Source organism: Passer montanus, unplaced genomic scaffold (genome assembly GCF_014805655.1).
Source record: "Passer montanus isolate IOZ18808 unplaced genomic scaffold, ASM1480565v1 scaffold18, whole genome shotgun sequence".
Classification (NCBI taxonomy): domain Eukaryota; kingdom Metazoa; phylum Chordata; class Aves; order Passeriformes; family Passeridae; genus Passer; species Passer montanus.
Genome location: NW_024365381.1, coordinates 8,584,158 through 8,606,210, shown reverse-complemented (window position 1 = coordinate 8,606,210; position 22,053 = coordinate 8,584,158). Strand labels below are relative to the sequence as shown.

The 22,053-nt window shown below is 41.2% G+C and overlaps 1 protein-coding gene across 5 annotated transcripts in view; it reads right to left on the bottom strand.

Moving 5' to 3' along the window:
* SMOC1 (SPARC related modular calcium binding 1) overlaps window positions 1–22,053 on the bottom strand; it is a 166,714-nt gene that overhangs the window by 27,267 nt on the left and 117,394 nt on the right. For 4 of the 5 annotated variants that reach the window (XM_039705088.1, XM_039705087.1, XM_039705086.1 and 1 more), the window contains 2 exons: window positions 20,724–20,813; window positions 15,749–15,829 (listed from right to left, as the gene is read on the bottom strand). In XM_039705088.1, the coding sequence (XP_039561022.1) occupies window positions 15,749–15,829; window positions 20,724–20,813 (171 nt within the window). The remainder of the gene's footprint in view (window positions 1–15,748; window positions 15,830–20,723; window positions 20,814–22,053) is intronic. The other variant, XM_039705085.1, reaches the window with a different exon arrangement.

Here is a 22,053-nt window from a genome sequence, read left to right as displayed (position 1 = left end):
TGACACAACAGGATTATGGACTAAAGACATTGACTGCCAGGTGCTCAGGATGCCAGAAACAGCAGAAAAAACTCTTCTTGATCACTTGGGTTTTAGAAATGAACTGTCAGGTAAAAATAATTCACTATTAATGCAGCCATGAGGTAAGCATTTCCCAGATTGTTTTCGCAAGCTGAGAGATCCTCAACTGTGACTTGTATTTTCCAGTTAAACAAAGGACACAAACACCCTGCCCTGCCCCTCCGTCTCTTTCTCCAGACTGCAAAACACTCCTCCCCCTCAATACCACCTCTCCAACATGATCCCAAGAGGAGCAGGTTATGTTTTAACACAGCTTTATCCAGGGCAGACAGCATCTGCACACACCTCAGCAGAGAACAGAATGGGATATCCCACTCGACCCCCACTGCCATCACCTCTCCAGCACTCTCCACTGCTGTCCTCACCTGGCAAACATGGGGCACCCAACACTGCTGTCTACTGAGCAGCAGGCAAGGCCCTGTGCCTTAAGAACCTATCACACAGGAAAAGCTATTTCCAAAGACACTGTCAAAGAGAACAGTAGTGGCATGCGCCAAAGAACAGGAAGAAGCCCAGAAGCAGATTCTGCAGCCAGCCTGGCACACAGAGCCCAAACACTGCCCACAAAGGAGTGTAGGGTGCAGGGACAGTGCCAGGCTGCTGCCTCTCACATGGACCAGCCATCTAAGGGGGAAGAGAAGCACAGAACACCTGCACAATGATAGGACTTATTTGGCTCAACTGCCAGAAATTCTCAATTATAACTCTTCAGGTATTCTGGCCTTTAGACAAGCAGAAAAATTATTTCAACTTTGTAAACAACTGAAAGTATCACACTGAGGAAAAGAAAGCAATCAAGACAGCTGAAAACACATCCAAGTCTAGGGTAACAAAAGACAACAATCTAACTCCTAACTTTTGTCCTTAGGAGAGTGATGAAAAACAAGCAGGAAAAACAGCTGTCCTCTTCTTCCCTAGCCTTCCTCTCCCCTGCAGTTTGCTGTAGTTTTAATTTTATTTTTACAAATAGGTCACAAGACCTGTCATTGCTTGCCAAGAGCCACCTCAAGCCTTCGATACATCAAATGCTCCAACTGACCAGCAATGACACCACAGATTCACCCCAAATCCATAGATATTTGCATCATCAGCCAACAGACATGGCATAACCTCAGCACCCTGCTCCTGTGACTGGCTTAGCACACCACTAACATGTGCACAGGTTCCTTCTATTTTGCCTGCCATTAGTTATATCTTGTATTTTGGTGATAAATTACACTGTGGAGAGAATAAGTTTTGTTCCATATTTGGGGAACAGAAAGGGTGTCAATTTTCAGCTTGGTAACAGCACACACATGAAACTCCAGCAGGTCTGCACAGCATCACCTGAGTAGAGCATGTCTGGGAACCAGAAACATTTTTAATGGTTTCTAATTGAACTGTAGTATCTGAAAGAGTCTTAGAGACCCCAAAAAGTCTCACTCTCCTCAGCATTTCAGATCACTGTCAAGGGCTGGGAATGTGAAGGGCACCTGAACTTTGCCACATACAAATCCATACAATAGAAACACAGAATTAAGTGTTGGTAAGTCTGACTCAAGCAGAGAGAAACTTGACCAGGCAGGAGCAGGAAGGGATAAAGTCAACAAAATTGAAAGGGAACCCAAGCCTCAGCTGATATTTAAGCTGACTTCACTTTGCTGACAGATTTCACATCTGTGAAAAAAAGAAAAAAAAAAAGAAAAAAAAAGAAGACTGTTCCCAAGATGTACATGGACAGAGAAGTCACTGAGCCAGAGGCCTGCCAGATCCCTAACAAACCACTGACATCAAAGTGCCCCACTTACCCACAGTCTGCAGACAGCAATTCACCTCCTGGCTATCAGGTGAGGCAAATCACTCAGGCAGCTTGGGGGAAGCAAAAAAGCAGGGGCAAAATTCTCTATCATCATTATATTACAAGTAAAAGGAAGAAAAACTTCTGCTAAACAGAACTACATTCCAGGAATTTTTCTATCTAAATCCCAAAAGCTTCCCAAGTGCACAAAGTCAAACCAAGATTTCTCAAGTCCTTTGAGTCTTGCAAAACTCTCAGTAAAATTACTCTGAAAAAAATAAAGTATGTGCTAGAACAAAGAAATAAGCCACTTTTATTGAAATAAAGAGAAAAAATAATACATTTCTTTAATGAATTAGTATGTTATTTTACACACATTTGCAGTTAGGTCTGCAAATTACACAGAATAAATCTACATATTTACACATCTGTGCTATGGTATTAAAAAATGGAAAAAATTCTCTGCACATATTAACAGAAATTTGTGGGAACTGAATAGTCACATTTACTACCAGAATACATAACTAACTGGTAGTTGTTGCTGTTTAAAGGCTGAGTGAAACAAATCTTATAGGCTTTGTTCAGTTGTTATCAGACAGATGTAATGATGCAGACTCTGTCACCAGCATTCAGTAGCCCATCACCAGCAATGACAGTGGTAGAGCTGAAGCATCAGGGATCATACTTTACTCAGTTCTAATGTACATCTAGAAGTAGCTGCTGTGGAAGTTCCTCCCTGCTTTACAGATCTCTACTTCATGTCATTTACACGATTGAGAGTCCCACATGGCACAGTCCTTCTCTGAACCCCTTCCAGATCCACCAAGCCTTCCCTGAGCTGGAGGAGATCAGAATAGCAAACACATTGACAACAGCCTTGTGGAAATTTCCTTCAGTGACATCTGTCTGCTAAGCAGAATGTATTAACTAGCACTAGTTCCCGAAGAGACTCTTTCCTCCAGGCTACCACTCTAACAGCACTTAATTCCCTTAAAAAATAAACATTCATATTAACAGTTGGGTATTCAAAAGCCAGCAAAATCAGCTGGAAAATCCACACCATCAGCTTCCCTAGTCTGGGACTTGGCATGAACTGCATGCAGTGTCACCCTGAAAGATTGTCTCATGGGTAACAAAGGGCTCATCAAATGCTATCCCAGCTCCAGGACACTGAAGTCCTCCTGTTCCAGTCAAACTGCTTACTGGAAACTTTGCTGTTGTTGCCAAGGCCAGGTTAATGGAGAATAGAGAAAGCCTATGGCAAAGCTAGAAAGTTTAATGCCAGCTATGAAATTAAGCTGTCATCTTAGAAACCAGCATATATTTATTATACATGCAGGGTACTTAAAAGCCTATTCCTTGTTAATGGGAGTTGCAGGCAGAGAAAGAAAGGTTTTCCTTCTTTGCCTAAACTAAAGTTTTCTTAGAGAAAGAACATTTAAGACAGCAAGTCAGTGGGACACAGTCTTCCTAGAACAAATAATAATATTATACCCATTTAATAATTTATTTTAAAGGTGCTGTCTCATTCCACTGTTTTCTGCCATCTTTGCTTTGACTTGACCATCAGCAAAGAAACCAAATAACACTTCCCAACTTGCTCCTGCTGGGGAGTGAAACCTTTGTGAGACAGCAAACCTAGATTAAAAAAAAACAAATAACAGAAAAAAAAATGAATAGGGAATGTATTCATACACAAATAGAAGAATCATTGGCAGAAATATCCATTTTACCTCAACTGCTCAGCTCTAAAATGCTAACTGTTCCTTCTTGCTCTTGACTGCTTCGATCACTCATTAAAACATATTTTTAAAGTAGTGTCTCTGAAGCCATGAGCTATGGCAGGAAAACAGGGCTTGGACATCTGCAGTTGCACGTTATTTATGCAACAATTTTGCCCTAGTAATGGCCTTCTGAGGAATACTTGGCCAGATAAATGAAAAGGTCTCTCATTCCTGGTCCCTTAAGTACACACATTCAAACATACATTTAATGCCTGCACAATAAAAACCAAAATTATGGACAAAGTAAGGGACTTGTCTGACTGTGTAATAAACTGTATGGTTATTAAAGAGATGGGGTGCTTGTTTACCCCACAAAGATGAGAAGAGAGGGTGTCTAGTAGCATCTAGCCAAAGGCTTGTGCTTAACAGATCTCATGCTCACCTTGCAGGGCTGTGTGAAGCCACTGGGGATGAGGCAGCCTTCCCCAGCTGCTCTCCTGACATGGAACAACTCTCATTGCCACCAAAGCCAAGGCACCGAGCATCATTCACCAGGGCTGTGAAGATGCTGTGGGTGATTATGGTGGGACAACAGGGAACATCTGCAATCCAACTACAGCACATTATTTTTTGAACTTTGGTCTTCTGCACCCAAATATTTTCTCATAAAAAGAAGACGGAGACTGTGGCACCAAAACCAACCACCTTGGAGAGATTCCTACACCCTTAAGAGACAGGATTCATTCTTCCAAATCAGGCAAAAGAGAGAGTGTCTAACCTCCCTCTATGCTTCTGCCCAGCCCAAATGAACCCATGTGAACAGCCTAACCCCAGAGCTACAGGCTGTACCAGGCAGGGCAGATTTCCTTCTCTTTCTCTCTCTCTCTCCCTCATTTCTTTTGACCAGAAATTCTGTCTGGACCAGCAAAACTTTTCCCATGGAATTCCCACAAAAAGCTTTAGTTTTAATGAACAAGCATTCATCACAAGGGGAGGAAAAGGTCTTTTAGAAGAAGAATTCTTGACCAATCCCCATTGTTAGTGCTGCAACAGGGACCTCATTTCAAAAAACCATTTAAAAAACCCCTCAAACACATCTCCCCCAAATTTTTTTGTTCAACTCCCAACTTTCCTCTCAGTGAGACATTAGTGCAGCATAGAACAAAGGGGAGCAGCATGGATATCTAGTGCCAAGTTCCTATTGACCTCCTGTGCCAACCCAAACATGAGGACTAAGTAAGTGTCTTTGTCCCTCAGTTTTCCTTTCAGTGAGGAAAAGTGTTTGCCTGTCTCCCAGAGGAGCTTAATTCAGACAGGGTCAATTTCTTATGTGTCTTTACACTGCTGTGGCAGAGCGCAAGAGCTTTGAACTGGTTATTTTACCATAGCTTATTTCACATCAGCTTCAAGCTGCTTTTACATTGTTTAAGGAAGCTCTAATGTGAACAGGACCCAGGTCCACTCCAGGAGAACAGGTACCTCATCCCAGTACGGAGCTTGCAAAAGCTGTGGGCAGAAAGCAAGTTCAGCACAGGTTACCTCAGCAACCCAAACCTGCATCCTTCCCTCCTCGGAGGGGAAAGAGCATTTGAAAAGCCTTAAGTACAGACATGCACAAGTGCTGGCAGGACTAGCAAAGCAATGCAGTAAATAGGCCCTTATTGCCTGTCCCCTGAGCAGGGCTGTGGGTGGAGGGAGAGAAACAACCCCTTCTGTGTTTACTGGGAGCACAATAACAGCTGAGCAAATACGGCTCATGGGGATAGCATAAATCTCTCCACACCTCTGTTAGTCATCAGTACTGATAGCCACTCCACCCTGTTCTGTCTGGGATCATGGTCCCTCCAGAGTTTTCTGGCTAACGTGAAGGTAAAAAGAAAAACAAACCTTGCAGGTGTTCCCATACTGTACCAGTTGAGCAGCCTTTGCTTTACCTTGGTACTCAATTTCATTTCTCAAGGCATAGGCTACAGAGGAAGCAGATAGTACTACATGTTCCAGTGCTGAACAATGCAAAGGTTTAACAGGTGGGTTATAATTTTCAAAAATGCATTATTCCAAGTGGCTCATTAAACTTCAGCTATCCAGGAACACATGCTTCCCCTGCCATTTTCCTTCTGCTCTAGGAGATAAGGCTGCACTGCATTCCCACCACTGTTATATGATGAGAAGCCTATTCGACCCTCTAGCTTGCAATGAGGAGGACTGGCTGAAGGAAGCACCACGTCATGAATTAGAGCAAACTTAGTGAGGGACTTTCTGATGCACAATTTATGCTCCTTTTGCAGAACCTGTGGGCATTGTGCCCTGCCCAGCCAAGAAAAGACTATGTTCCACAGGGTTCCCAACTCACACAGGAATAAAGATCCACACTTGCACATCTTGAAACCTGTCCATTGAAAGCTACCTGTCCTTGCAATTCTAACAGAACTGCTTTCCAGGCAGGCCTTGGACTTTTTATAACATCCCATCTCACAAGCAGTCAGTCACACAGTCCTAGCCAACCTAGAGCTATAGCCAGACTAGCTGAAGGATGGCAGAAAAAGAGCAATGCTTTTTTTATGGCTGTGGTACATCATCCTGGAAAAAACTGACAATATTTTCATGTTCATATACAACGCATTACAGCTCTGAATGAATTCTGGTTCATTAGAGCATATTTTAAGTTGTGTTGTTCCCATAACCAAATGAGGAAAATGCAAGCTACATACAATTACTACGAGATAGCTACCTAACACAGCAGGTTAAGAAAAAGATGCTCTCCAAGACAAGAGGTCTCAGAAGTTCTATATTTTGAAAGCTACCATAAGACTCGTATCAAATTAAATGACCACTCTGGCCAAAGGAACAGAGCATCCAATTTACAGACTGAACTTCAGGAAAGAATTCAAAGTCACATTGATAAATGGTTTTGAATCAGTGTAATCACAACTTACAAGTACAAACCATAACAACCAGCAAGGAGAAATCCAGCACATGGGGAGGAAATTACTGGTGAGACAGCGAGACTCGGAAAAAATGGTCAGCAGCTTAGGAAGACCACAAAAAGAGTCTGCACAAAAAAAGTCATGACATTGCAAACAACAACAAAAAGAATGAAAACAGGTAAATCCAGCCATGGAATGTAATGATGGGAACTTCACATAAGGAACGGGCACTAAGTACTGGTAATCTGTTAAATCAGCCCTGTGTACAAGCACTGGGCACTGCACGCTGAGGGACAGGGGGATTGTGTGGCAAGAGGGCATGAGAGAGCAAGGGGAACAGGCAAAGGTCTACGAAACATGATCTATGAGAAAAGGCTAAAAGAATTCAATTTGTTTAGTCTAGGGATGACATTCAGTCTTCTGAGACATGAAAGCTGTTCTATAAGAAAAAAAAAAAAGATAGCCACAGATAATTTTTTTTCCTTCCCCATGGGTAGTTCAAGTAGCAGACTGCTTACATGGAGAAAGGAGATTTAGGTTTGATATAAAAAAGCCCTAGTGATTAACTGTTCACTCATTGGAGAGGCAGTGGGATCTCTGTTGCCAGATTATGAACAGATTAAGTGTGTCAGAGCTGCTATTATTTGGATATGACCCCGGGTTAAAACAAAGAGAGAAAACCACATGAATGTCTTCAGGTCATTTTTGCTCACCTCATGCAGGCTGAGAAGCTCCAGCAGATCCTCAATGATTGAGGCAACCTTTTTTTCTAATGAAGACTAAAATCTTGAAGATATTTCATGTGGTTTAAGTTTCCAAATTTTGGGGTCTGATCCCCTCTAATGCATCTGGATTCCACACCCTTTATCACAGCTGTACCTGTGCAGCACCTTCACAGTGAAAACAGCTTCCATAGTCTGAGCAGAGAAAATTTGGCATCAAAATGCAGCCTCTTCACTTCTTGACATCAGGATGGTTCCTCAGCAGTATAAAAAACTTTCAACCTTAGACACTGCCCTTGTCATTTTGAGACAAAGCTCCACAGTCTGTGTTTTTTCTTCCCTAATGCCTCTTTTCCATTTCACATAGTTTCTAAGCAATGTGAGCTTGTGGCGTACCTAGCTTTGACATAAGCCACCTGTCTCTGAACACATTCATTTTCCCTATACTCCTTTTTCACTGCACTCTTTCCACACTGAGGAATTCTGTTCAATAAAACAAAAAAGTAGGTGTTTCCACTGGAGCCTTAGCATTATTGGGGAACTCTTTTCACTTCCACACCTGTTTTTAATAGTCCTTGGAACAACTAGTACAGCAATTATTGGAGAACTTGCCTAACTCTTCCAGCTAGAGTACACAAGCACACTATTTTTACAGTATTGTTACTCTGCAATTATAGGACACCAAACAGAAAGTCTTTGAAAACTGCCACAGGGAGGTAAAAAGTGGTTCAGATTGGTCTTTCTACCTACAGAAACATTATGTTTAATGCTACTACAGTGAGGAACAGAAGGCAAGAAAGGTTTATAGTGTGATGAGCCTTTTCATGCAGTGACAGAGCACTTTTTTCTGTAGTATTTTGCACTTTACAAGGAGGCAGAGGGAATTGCCTCTGACAGGAAGGTAGCAGTCACTTTTGGATATCTACCTAGAGTCAGCTGTAGAATTCTCCGCATAGAATACCCAGGCTCTGGAAGTTCAGTGATGTAACATGGGATTCAGACATCAGCCATGGCACAGAGAAACTGCTCCTACCTCATCAGTGCCATGAGATGAATGCCCAGCAGACACCCCCATGGAGGGGTAGGGTTTTCCAAAGCTCTGGAATGCAGCTCTTCTCCTTCACAGCCTTATGCTGTACTAGGCAATATTCATGGCCCTCTTGGACAACTCTGTGGGTAGCAGATGCTCATATGGATACAATGACCTATGTTTATAACCCTTTTTTTCTTCACTTGTCTCTTTTCCTTCACTTGTCACTTGCAAGCCCCACCAGGGCTTTTGGTTTCAGGAGAAGCCTACCTAGGTCTAAACATTTTCCAGAGGTTATCTAGGAGCTAGTAATGGCAGTCACCTCGAAACAACTCATCCTTAATTGTGGTAGCTCAGAAATGTGGTGAATTTGACAGGAACATTTCAAGAGAGGTGGGAAGGTGAGTCAATATGTGCAGCCTTTCTGCAGGTATCAGCATACACTGACATGGCTGTCTGAAGTGCAGATGCACAAACGAGCCTGTGCTGCATGCTGCTATTACAAACAGCAAGGAGACTGTGCTGCTAAGGAATTGCTTCAGCAAATCCATGCAGCCCCTTCAATCTGAACTGGCTTCTGCTAAAAAGCAAAACAAACTCCACAGAGTTGACCACTCTCAGTTTGTGTCTGTATGTTCAGGTAATGCCTGGTGCTGGAGCTTTCCCTTCCCCACCAAATCCCCAGTGGTTTTAAAAGCGGCGCTGTTTTCATTTCCCCTTTTACTCCAGGTTCTTATATCTTTGCCCCTTCTCCTACTGCTCCTTGTCCACTGGCCTTAACTAGCAGCTGCAGAGTAGTAGTTATGACTCCACATCTAAAGTAATTTATTTTCTTTCTTTGGGGGATAAGGAGGCGGGAGTGACTGAATTCTTTGGGAATGATTTATTGCACAGCTCTCAGGGGGAGCTTCATTTATTTGCCTAGCTGCATATGGTTTAACACCTATGGTTGCATGCTGATTATTATACAATGTTATTTTTCCCACTTGTATACTTTGCACCTTTTCATAGAGCAGATTAACTGGTCCCCAATGGCATGTTATTTATGACTTTGTTTGCTGGCTGTCTGGGAAGGGTCCTGGTCCTAGATTCTTCCATTTCCCCTGCTTCTGCTCTCTCCTACATACTCCCTTCTTCAGCACACACACCTGTCATACTGAGACTGTGTGAGAATCACCCTTGGGCATCACACATATCATCCTTCTCTGAACTTCCAGAAGGGAAGAATAGAAAGCGGCCTCCCAAGCAGCAGCCAAGACAGGAAAGGATGCCTGCACCACAGATGGAGCCAGAGGGAAGGGAGGGATAATAAGCAAGGAAGAAACACCACATTTTGGCTTGCAAGGAAACAGGAACTCAGCACAGAACATATATATTTGTTGTAAAAATGTAATGGAATTAGTAAGTTTTCATTTCATACTCAACAGGAGCTTCTCTTGAAATTGCTTTATTTGGTATCAAGCCAGAATCTAAGCTAAAATTAATTCAAAACAAAACCAAAACAAATCCTCACCAAAAGAAGGGCTGGGAGGACTAACGCAAAGGTCTGAAGATAAATAGTTGTGGCAGATGGGACAATAGTCACAGACTTTTAGCCCAATAGTTTTGACAGCTTAGAGGAGCACAGTGTTGGGAGGTACTGGCTCAAGATGCAGGAAAAGAACAAAGAAGGATTAAAAGAGGACAGTAGAAAAGACAAAAGCTTTCTGACACACTGGTTCCCTCTCATGGACTCTTGTTCTTGACACCATCAATGACACTTTTTTCCTTTTCAGCTAGGGATAAATTCAAAAGCCTTTAACTTATCCCAGGTGTTATGCCTAGAGGAGACAGAAGCAAAAAATGTCTACCAAGGAGGACTGCAGTGAGCATTAGAATGCCATCCATAGGCACCAAAATTTCCCAATTCAAATGCCACTATAACGTCTTATTCAGATGTCCCTAAAGCACAATAATTCCTGACTACAGCCCCTTTAAAACCAACCTACTTTCCTGTCAAAGTAATAACTATATCCTTTCCTCAGTATCCTGACTAACACTAACCAGCCACACATCTGGGGGAAGAGCCTACAATCCTGAATTTAACATTTGGACAGTAACAGTAACAAAACTGGCATGGAGAGAAAGCCAGCCAGTTTCAAACTAACACAACTAGTTTAGTAGTAGTGGAAAATGGGAAAAAGCAGCAGCAGAAGCAGAAGTCCATGGTCTCATGGCTTTAAATAACAAGGTGGAAAGTGCTGTCCACCAAGAGTAGGGCAAGACACCTAAGGAATAAGGCTGAGAAGGCAGGATAAAGACAGGTGTGGAATTACCCCCATTAATAACATTGTTTTGTTTTTTTAAGAAACTCATCTGAATCTACCTGTGGCTCCCTGTTCTCTGCAGTGTTCCACATTTCCAACGCATGAAGAAATTTGCTTCAACTCCAGATAACTGTGCATTCAACAGATAGGTGCAAGGTCTCCCCACTCTAGAAAATAATATAGGCATTCAAGCTCTTTCTGTTTATCCTCACTTCTGAAAAGTGAAGTTCTAATAATAACAAATTAAACTCTTGTCTAACCTTGGCTATTTTTGGGGTATCCCACTATTGAAAAGAGCCTCCTTCTCAAGCTCTTTCTCATTACATGTTCATCTCACCTGATCAAGAGGAACTACAGGGATTGGCAATATGATCTCAAGCAGACTCCTTTTTAATGTATGTGATTGCAGAAAGCCTCCATATAGATAAGGCAACATACCCATGAGTACATTAGCCCTTGGGGTAGTTACTACTCCTGATCAGTAAGAAAGGCATGCAGGAAAATGAGCACTAGAGAGAATGTTTTTGGGGGTGCCATGGATGTTTTCTTATCTTTTTTTTTCCTGCAAGTGGGAAAAAAGACCCCTTAAGGAACACAGGCAAACCAAAGAACTCAGGTCCTGGTAATAACACTTGATATAATCATATCCCACTTCACTGTGCAGATCTCTGGAGACAAACTGCACTCAAGAATTAAGAGACTCCCTTTCAGGTGGAGGGAGAAACACATACAGGTATGAAGTTGTTCACTCCTTTGAAAAGCCCTTAATTTTGGGCTTCAAGTTGACTCAATTAAGAAAAAGAAATGTGAATGCCACCATTCTTGTTTTCAAAGCTCATTCAGTTATACTCTGTCCACTAAGAACTCCTGACAGGAGAAAGATCTATCACTGGAATGCCATCATGAGATGCCAGCATGATGCCTGAGTGCCAGAGCTGAACAGAACAGGCCACATGGAACTGGTCCCCATTCACCAAGCAAGATTTTGAACCAAACAGCTATGGGTTTTTTATTTTCTTTTTTTTTTTTTGAACTAGGCACAGCACAGAGAAACCTGTCTTCAGCTGCTAACCTTAATATATTACTCATTCTTCCTTTCAAATAACGTCATTTTCAAAACCCCAGTGACTGAAGAATATTTACTTGAGGCTGCTACTGCTGGTTTCTCCAGAGTTGTTTATTTTTCCATGCAGGGGCTCATTACATCATTCTGTGGTTTTCTTAAAGGTTGTCACGGTAAGCTGGATACAGGCTGGAAACTCTTGCTAACTAAAACCAAATCAGTAAGTAGCACAAATGAATTTGGAGATAACCCAACTCTGGAAGTGAGGAAAATCCCTGGATTCCTCAGTGGAGATGGGGTGCTCCTAACCATGCAGCCATTAGATTTCTTGGAAGAGGAAAACATTATCAAATGCTTCCCTAGATTAAGAACTTAAGAAAAAATAATCACTTGGACTGTTTCAGGCTGAATTAGGTTGGGGGTGAGGGGAAGAGGCTGGAACAGTAAAAGTAGAATGAAAAAACAGTTGCCAGCCATACTGATTAGAGAACAGCCATTGCAAGAAGAACCCCACCTGAATCACCTCCTGCTCTGAAAATGTTAAAAACATAACAGAGAGCAGTGCTAGGTAACTGTCTTAGCTTAAGGTATCCATGTGCATGCACAAGTGGATGTGCATGTTTGGGAAAGGGGAGAAGCAGCAAAAAATATTTTTGTCATGTTGACACAACAATATTGTGTTGACCTAGGCCTTTCACTTGCCCCAAAAAGAAAAATTCAGGACTTGCAGGATTCATACAGAAAGAAAATGTAGTTTTTAAGTGCAGAAAAAACAACTTTTCTGCTGTGCAACAGCCCAGATGTTCATATTTTGGTTCCTGCCTCTGGCTGAGAAGGTTTGAACCTACTGAGAAAAGGGTGCCATTTAGTTCTTTAGGGTGGGCTGGAGTAACAGCACTAGCAATCCCTCCTAGCAATGTTCTTTTATTGAGCATAGAAAAACTCACTGGCAAAATGCCTGGAGACATATAGATTCTCAGTCAAGTGCTCTAATCACCAGGCTGGAGTCATTCTGCTTTTCCTGATCCCTAGCTTAATTAGGATTTACACATGCCAAACAAAATGTAAGTGCTCCAAAAAAAAAAAAAAGAGATCAGTTTCAGAAGAACCTCTTCTGTTTGTCAACACTAAACAGAAGATGGAATACTCAGATTTCAAATGCAGTCCTCACAGGAGACAGGCAGCATATATTACATGGGGTGCCACCAGCTCTGCAGTGCTCAGCTGCCTGGTGGGTGGCTCACCTAACACTGACCAGAGACAATGGCAGCAAATTAAAGAGTCTATTTGACTCCATATAGCAATTCTGAAATTCTCCTCTTGGCTGACATAGCAATGGTGCTTGCTTTCCAAGGTGTCCAGTGTCAGTGCTGATTAGAGAACAGCACACATCCTCTGACAGCAGTACCTGAAAAGGACAGGGCCATATAATCACCACAGGGAGAAGAGAGACCAGAGCTAAGTATTTCACTATACTAACTCCAAGGGATAGGAAGTAAAAGAAGAGTTAGGCTGGATATTACAAAAAGAAAAAAATCTGAGATTGAATTCAGACAGCAGAGCAATTTCCTTTGGGAAGAAATAAAATCTTTTATTATCTAAGGCATTTTTGGTACAGTAGGAAATGCTGCTCTCCTTCCAGTATAAACATTCGCCAGCCCTAAGGCAGTAGATTAGACAACCTACCAGGTCTTTACTCTTTTCTCACTTCCAATTTCAGTGATAAAACATTAAACTGCTGCAAAAGCATACAAGGCTGTATCTGCTCCAAGACTGTAAGCTTGGATAGACAATACAGCTGAGGCAACAATAAACTGAAGAATCCAAATCTTGTGCTAGCAAAACTTATCCAAACCTTTTAAAAATAAATTTTAAAAATTGAAAATATGCTTAGCATTAGCATTTCAAGTTGGGCCAAAGGCAGTTAAAAACATCCCCAGTTTTGCATGCCCATTTCATGACAGCTGTTTCATCATCTACAGCCAAGACAGACTCGAAGACACTTGAAGAAACATGATTCTAAATTATAATTACCTCCCCCCCCAGTTCTCGGGAGTTTGATCCTACCTACTGTACATTGCCTTTAACATATATTACAAGGGATGAAAAGAATGAAAGATACCAAAAAAGGTGACTAGGCTTCACTATTTGAAAAAAAAAAAAAGACTGAAGTAGCCCACACTTTATAACACCTAAACCACAGCTCTAGGCAGTATTTCTTAATAATTTGTGAGAAACTGAAATCGCTGTGTATCTGTATGGCCCAGTGGGGAAATCTGGGGATAAAAGTTGGCAACCCAGTCTTTTAACAAGACCTTACAGCAAGTGAGCATCAGAGCAATCAGTAAGGCTGAGTCAGATGAACCACATGTCTCCTTTTAGCTTGCTGTATAAACCACCTTTTACACAGCTCTTGAATTTTCCACAAGATCATTTATTTTTCGCTTCTAGCATGCACTCACAACAATTTTGTCTGAGTAACAGAACTGACATCAGAAACAATTGAAAAAAAGTGAGCAAAAGCAAAGCCACACAAGGAACCCTTCTGGACAAAATTCCAGTTCACATCAGGCAGCTTCCTGACTAAACAATCAAAGTGATTGCCTTTACAACATGCAAGCCAGCCTACTTTGGCTCTGTCAGGCCAAGAAAGGGTGAAAGACAGACCCTCCTGCTCCCAAGTCCCTTTGCAACCCCTTAGCACTCACTGTTCTTTCTATTACAGCTGTGAGGTTTTCTGTATTAGAAGGAAAGCTGGTCTCCAAGATGGGTAGGACCATTATGAAGGACTTTAATATTACACTGTCACCTTGAATTGTACTGTCAGTTGCTGGTAGTCCCAGCAGCTGACAAAAAACAGAAGCTGCGTTTGCTCTCCCCTGAAAGACATCCTTAAAGTAGGATGCTGATACTCACACATCATCTGAAGCTTCTGGATGACTCCCGCTGGCAGATCCTACACAGACCACCCTGCTACAAAAACAGCTGGGAGGTGAAGCTCAAGAGACTTGTTAAAACTGTAGTCTGGGCAATGCTGGCTGTCCTCCTGCCAAGAGCTCTTCATTCTGCAGCAAGGGAGTTTCACCCAGTCTAGCACTGATTTCACCCTGCAGCTTGGAAGTGGCAGAGGAAGGTTAAAGGAACTGTCATGAATACTCTCTGGTTAATCCAGAAATACCAGATGATGAGGCACTCCAAGATATCACAATTTATCTGTTTAGGTGACTGGAATTATTCCAACAGCTGTTCTAGGCATGTATGTTTCATAAAATATAAGCAATGGTAGAATCTCCTATTCAAATCTTAAAGTAAACGCATGGCTTCTTAAAGCAATTTTGTTCTTTTGTATTCTTATTTTATATTATTAAAGAATTTCTTAATTTCTCCCACTCAGTAAAAATATCAGACAGAAATCATTCTTACTAAGAATCCCTAACCTTCCTCTTCAGATTCTCCAGTTTCTTCTCATTTCAATGACTCCACTCCACCATTTCACCAGCATCTCCAATCTCAAATTTTGCACTCTGACTTCATGTCCTCCTGCTTCCCCTTTTCCCACTCATGTTCATGATCTCTTCTTTGCTATTTTTTAGGCTTTGGTCTTCCCCCATCCACTCCACTACACACAAAACAATCTCAGTTTTCTTAGGCTCACACACAATTAAACCACCTTTAGTTGTGAAATAATCTGTTAATTTCTCTATCAAAAAATATCCCCTGCAGAGAAGAATCTTGAATTCACTAGCAAAGAAGCCCCTTTTTGTAATTTTTGCAACTGCTTAGACCAAAATGACAGCCCAGATCTTTCAGCCAAATGCCTCAATTCATATATTCATGCTGAACAGCAAACAGAATAAAGATGACAGATCACTAAAATGAATTAACAGATTAAGAAATTAAGAGATTCCCCAGTAATGGTTTGTAGAAACAAACATCCTTCATCACACACTGATTATGGCCCTTTGGCCACAAAAAAGGATCTTATCTGAAATTACATTATAGCCTGGGCTGCAAGTAACTCTAGCAGCTTGATAGCTACAACGAAGAGAATGAAACAAGAACAGATGTGAGGAGTTGCAGACTAGTTAAAAGAATAATTTTTTTAGATGGAACATTACCTGAATTCCTTATATTAGAGTTGTTCATTTTGGAATCTTTGATGACCAAGTGCTTAATCCAAAGGGTGGGTGCTGTGATTTCTGAAAGAATAAAAAGAACAGCCTTGAAGAAACTGCAATAACTAGTAAAAATACACATGATAGTTACTCAGAATCACTGAATGGTTTGGGTTGGAAGGGACCTTAAAGAACTCTTATTCCCACTCCCCTGGCATGGGTAGGGACACCTTCCAATATCCCAGGTTACTCCAAGTTCCATCCAACCTGGTCTTGAACACTTCCAATAATGGGGCAGCCACAGCTTCTCTGGGCAACCTGTTCCAGTGCCTCACCACCCTCACAGTAAAGAGTTTTTTCCTCATACCTAATCCAAACCTACTCTCTTTCAGTTCAAAGCTGTTCCCCCTTGTCCTGTCACTACATGCTCTTGTAAAAAGTCCCTCTCCAACTCTCTTGTAGGCTGGCTTCAGGGACTGGAATGTGCTAGAAGGTGTCTTCTGAACAACCTCAACTCTCTCAGTCTCTCTTCATAGAAAACAAGATGTCAGCTACAATGACTCCATGACTGATCTATCATCTTTGTTCAGAGAGGTTCATCCCCTGGTGAGCTCTTCCAACTCTTATGAACCAGCATCTGTAAATCTTCCACAAGGTTCTCTCATTACCTTCCTGTTTCAGAAAGCATATCTCTGCTGGCAAAACATTTTTTTTTCCTCCCTCTAATCCCCACTTCCTAAATTCTCAAAAAATCTTTTTCCTCAAGACTCAGAGATCACAAACATTGCATTGGGTGCTATAGTACATGCTGTTTCCCCCAAAAGTGCAAGAACAAAAGAAATCCAGATTTTAAATAGTCAGTCCAGACCTTAAGTATTGCTTTAACAGCCCAAGAAGGTCTGGCCACACTAAGTTCCCTGAAACAAGCAACAACAGAATCCGAAATAAATAGGCAGAGACATGAAGATATTTCTGGAAAGACTTGAAAGGAAGTCTATTAAAGAAATAGGTTCTGGTTAGAAAAGCATGTCTGATGCACTAACCAAGACATCCAAACATAAATGTGTGGAAAAAAAAAAGTGCTTAGAGCACCTCCTCTGAGGTGTTATAATCAACTTCAAAACATATCTGAACCTGCCCTAAGCCACAGAAATGACATAACCTCAGCATTTGATTAGAACTGAACAAAGCAGTACTTGCTACCATGGACACCCCATGCGACATTTTCAAGACTGATAGTTTCTGAAAAAAAGTTCAGTTTCCACAAGAGCACAACTTAAATAGTACATCCTGAGGTTTTCCTCTAAGAACTTTTCACATGAGTTTTCCTGCTTCCTCGTTGACATTTAGATGGATCTGCTCAGCAAAGGGAGAAGATGGCTCAGTAAAGAGAAACTGATTATGAATTACAAGAACATGAAAAAAAAGAAAATTAATTTCTCCTCCATAAATATTTTCAGCCACACTGACTGAAGGCATCATAGTAATTGTGTTCAGGGCATTTTCTTCACAAGGAAGTGTAGGTTGAACACTGTTAAACAAACTTTTACTGCCGCTGACATACAAAAAATTGCCTTATCTGCCACTTTACTACACTATTTTATCAACATTCAGCCATCATATGCTTCTATAAATACATATGCCTACATGCTTTGGTTTATGGACTATTTCTACTTTTGTGTTTCTTCCCCTCCTAGCTCTTCCCTACTGTTTAATTTGAGGAAGTTCTCCCCAAAACAGGTTTAAACTCCTATATCTGGGATGAAATTTAGCTCTTAATCTGCACCATATGGACCAGGTATGTCTACAGCTGAAAAATGAGGGACAATCAAAGTCACAAGATGCTGAAGAATGATGAAGGCCTTTAGAAATACAGTGAGGCTGAAAGATGCACAAAAAGGAATTCTGTGAAAAAAAGAGAAAGATAAAGAAAAGGAAATTAATTCCTTGGAATCTACCATAAAAGTGTATTTTCAATCCAGGTAACCCGGACTTCTTTTTGGATTACAGGCACCTCTGAACAACAGATCTGTGGAAAGAGTAGTTTCCCACTGAATTAAGAGGCGAAGTTTACCAAAAAGAAGAGATGTGTAAAGAAGATATCTTTAGGAAATTATTACATCTTGCACATGGAAACTAAATAGATGGTGAAAACAAAATAACAGAGCCTAGAAGTGCAGGAGGGAATATAAGATTTTAAAACTATAGCAAGGACATTAATAAAACAATCTTCAGCAGAGGAGAATCTTGTCCTAAAAAAAGATTCACTATAAACATCTCTAAGATCTGCATTATAATAATATGAAATAATTTTTAGAGAGATGGCTGTGTTATGATTCAAACCTTGGATGGGAGAGTTTAAATTATCTGATTTACATTATCTCTAGCACTGCTCTGTTATGCCCTCAGGGAAGATGGTAGGGAGTGGGAGGGGAACTTATGCATGAAATGTGAATTTTCATTATCCTCTAATGTAGATGAAAACATGGGAAAGGTGAATCTTCATCTTAGAGTTGCTGAAGTCCAAGAGGTATCACACATTTCAGGGGCAGCTGAGTGTATGTAATGCCCTTTGAAAAAAGTCAACCCCTTGTGTATGGAAGGTAGGCAACAAAAGGCAAAACATGCAAAAAAACCCCGACATTGTTATTGTCCATTCATGCTGGTAGCAGCTCCACCCTGGCTGCCTGACTTTGAATACACAGGTTTACAGGAACCCATCAGTTCTCAAATTCACTGAAGTGGAATGTGATCTGAACTTTAATGCCTTTGAACATCTATGAAGATTTCAGACCTGACAGGTGAAAGGATAACTGTTTTGCCCTTTTCTGTCATTTGTGTCAGACACCAAGTACAAGCCATTCCTGAGGAAGACCTGTCCAAGCCACTGGGAGAGTCTTCTAGTGAAGTATCACAACATGTTTGCTCAGATAGGATCAAGGGATTGTTCAGGATGACATCCTGAGGTGTCTGGTCCAACCTTCTGCTTCAGACAGGGTCAGCTTCAAGAACAGAGCAGGTTGCTCAGTACTTTAGAATCACAAAATATCCTGAGCTGGAAGGTACCTGTAAGAATCATTAAAGTCCAGCTCCTGGTGTGGCACAGGACACCCCAAGAATCACACCATTAATTGTTTATTCTTACAGCCACCACTGAAATCTACTTAGTCCTATTTTACTAATAGAGATTACAAAATATAGAGTGACAAATTTCAAAGAGATTATTCATCAATGCATAGCCTGATTAACCTGCCTGTCCATCTGTCCTCCAGAGTCAGGCCATGGCACTAGTCATTCCCTCCAAAAGTCCAGGAGATAAGGTCTTGAATAACACATTGCAATGTTTTTGAGAGCCAATCTCTCATCGTTCAGTCCCCATTTATCAGACTGGAGTTCACCTACAGATCAATGGGAAGGTTTTTGCTTGAAAGTGTTTATCATGGAAAGTAGAATAACACTTTTTTTCAGATTCTGCCCATCACCAGAAAAGGCGTCTTCACTACACCACTTAAAGAACTTTGTCCAGTTCTATTTGAATGACCAAAACATTGAAACTCTCCTAGAAGGAGCTTCTGAGCAGGCTGTATTAACCATATCATCTCACTCCTAGATTCTACTAGCACATTCTTTATGTGCATATTTTCTTTAAATACCTATGGGTACCCTCTCAGGGGAAAACTTTAAGGTCAGAAGTTTGTGATTCCCAACAGTAATTTAATACAATATCAGCTTACTGCCAGGAGGAACCCTCTTTTGATACAAACACTAGAGAGCCAGCATGGCTTCAGTCTCCTTTGTTTATTTGAGAGCGTTTTTTCTCTGAGAGCTTTACTGTTTCTTAAAGCTCACAAAAAGACTGTTACAAATCTACTATCACTAAATATGAAGTGATAGGACTATAGCATCTTGCCATTAAATATGTTTATTTTAGCAACAATAAAACCCTACCACAGCACCCATTTCTACAAGAAAGCTGGAAATATCAACAGAAAGGTACCTCCTGCTCTTGCTCAGTAGTCTTCACTTCTGCCTTTGATCCAGCTTAAATAAGGCATGAAGTACAGCAGTCCCCTATGAAGATGCATAGGCTTTCCCTCACTGCCCTCACTGTCTACAGTTTCAGATGGGTTACAGAGTGGTTCATACTTCTGCCCATAGCTTCACTATAATGGTTGTGGGTTTAAACCTGTAGAAAACAGGCACTACTTCCAAGCAATATGCAAGATATAAGCAGCTGCTGTTAGGCCCATTCACTACCAAAGGAACATTATTCCCACTGGTCTTTATGTTTGTATGTGTAAAAGGCTTGAACTCTCTGTGATGACAGCCATTTTATCCTTGTTTAAAGGCTTCCAATAGACTAAGGTCCGATATTCCCTCTCCAAAATAATACAATTGCAAGATTGCCTGTTTGAGAAGGAAACTGCCTGGGTGGGCCATGAATTAAGTGGGCCCAGGACAATGACTTCATTTGCTTAAATAGTATGTGCGTCAATGAAAGCATTTGCTAAATAAAGAAACCTCCCAGCAATTTTCTTCCAAGTCAACATTCACAAGCTGTGGTTTAGCATTACCCTTCCTTTTGTGAAGCTGTAACACATTGCAGAGGTTATGAAACTCCCAGTATTAGTATCACCAGATACTAATAGAGATAGTAAGGGGTAAGGACAGTCTAAAGGAAGTGGCCACTTCTGATTTGATGCACCTTTTTTTTACTTGCTGGGACACACTTTTCCCTCCAAGATTACACCAGGAGTCTGATCAACTGATGTTATTGCTGGATTCCAGAAAAGTGGGGAGGATGTAAAAGGATTAGGGAAAATGCCAGAGGTCCCAAGGGCACTCTAAAATTTGGATAACTTATGAGATTCACTGGCTTGTCTGCTTTGCAGGATATAGAAAGCATTTGAACCATAAATCCTAGAGAAAAGGGAGAGGGAAGTAGCTTTTTTGTTGTTATTTTAAGGGATGTTCTTACCTTCTCCATCGAAAATAGGCTGGGTTTCCATGGTAGGCGTTGGCTTCGAACCATCATCTGAATTGAGGGTTAGAAAGAATCGAAAAGAAACTACCATTATTGAGGTAAATACTATCTACTCTCCAGTACTGTTGAATGATTGGGATTTGTACATGGCCCGGCCAAGTCCAGAAGAGAGAGAAGACAGACAGAACAAAATCATTTCATGCTAAAAGCAATAACATTTTACATAAAATATGCATCAAGCCCTTTTGATACACTTAAAAAGCCTCCCCCCTCCCTCCTCAAACCACTGGTGTTTATCACCTGGTAGTCTCCCCAGAAGGCAATTAATTGCCTTTTTAGCCTCAGGTCAGTTTAGTTTTACACAGGCCATTTCCTGAGACAGCAAAGGTTCTGGAGATTGCTGTCCTGTTGCGTCTTTCTCCTCATTCCTTTTGTTCAAAAGAAAAATTCTTCTTCTGAAACTTACCTGTGTAGAGTTGGCACCAGCATTTACTGCAGAGCTGTTAGAAGGGGATGGTCAATAGCAAATCTTTTTTATTCACAATGACTGCATCAAGGTGTTCTCTAATTGCAATGTGGTGACAATATATTCCAATGGAAAATTGTGGAACAATTTCTCTTACATTAGGTTTAGGTTTAGTGAGTCTGTATTGCCCATGACAGTATTTGGTGAGTGATCTCTCCTGGACCTTAACTCACAAACTTTTGATACATTTTCTCCCCTATCCAGTTCCAGAGCACAGTGAGAGAGCAGCTTTGGTGAGTGGCTAGCATGTAGCCAGGGTCAGCCTACTACACCTAGAATTGGGCTTTTTTTTCCTGCTTGAATTATAGTGACTTAAAACCTCTGATTTCTAGTAACTATTCTTTGCATGTGTTATTGGCAAGAATGACACTAAGCAGCAAAGTGGGCAGGAACCTAAAATGTAAAGTTGCACAGTGAAAATCTGTTGGAGGGAGGAGTCCATGCCAGAAAAGACAGGCTTGCCTCTCTCCATGACCATCAGAAGCACAGGGCAAACACTCTTTGAAGGAAACATACATGGGACAGTTCTTCCTAGAGGAAGCAATATCTGCCCTTAGCCTTCTCTTATATCAGCTCCATTTACAGAAGTAAAAGACCACTGGAAAAGGAAGGGAAGGGCTGAGATGGAAAACAGAAGCTTGTAGACTTTTTCCACCCATACCTGTATTTGCAGTTTTTTTAAGTGAGGAAAAGCTTGAACACCTCTTCCACAGTTCATTTATTTTATGCATTTCCAAACAAAGTAGTCTAGTTCACAGAAAGCAAAAACATGCTGATAATTCCATTTTGACCTCAGAG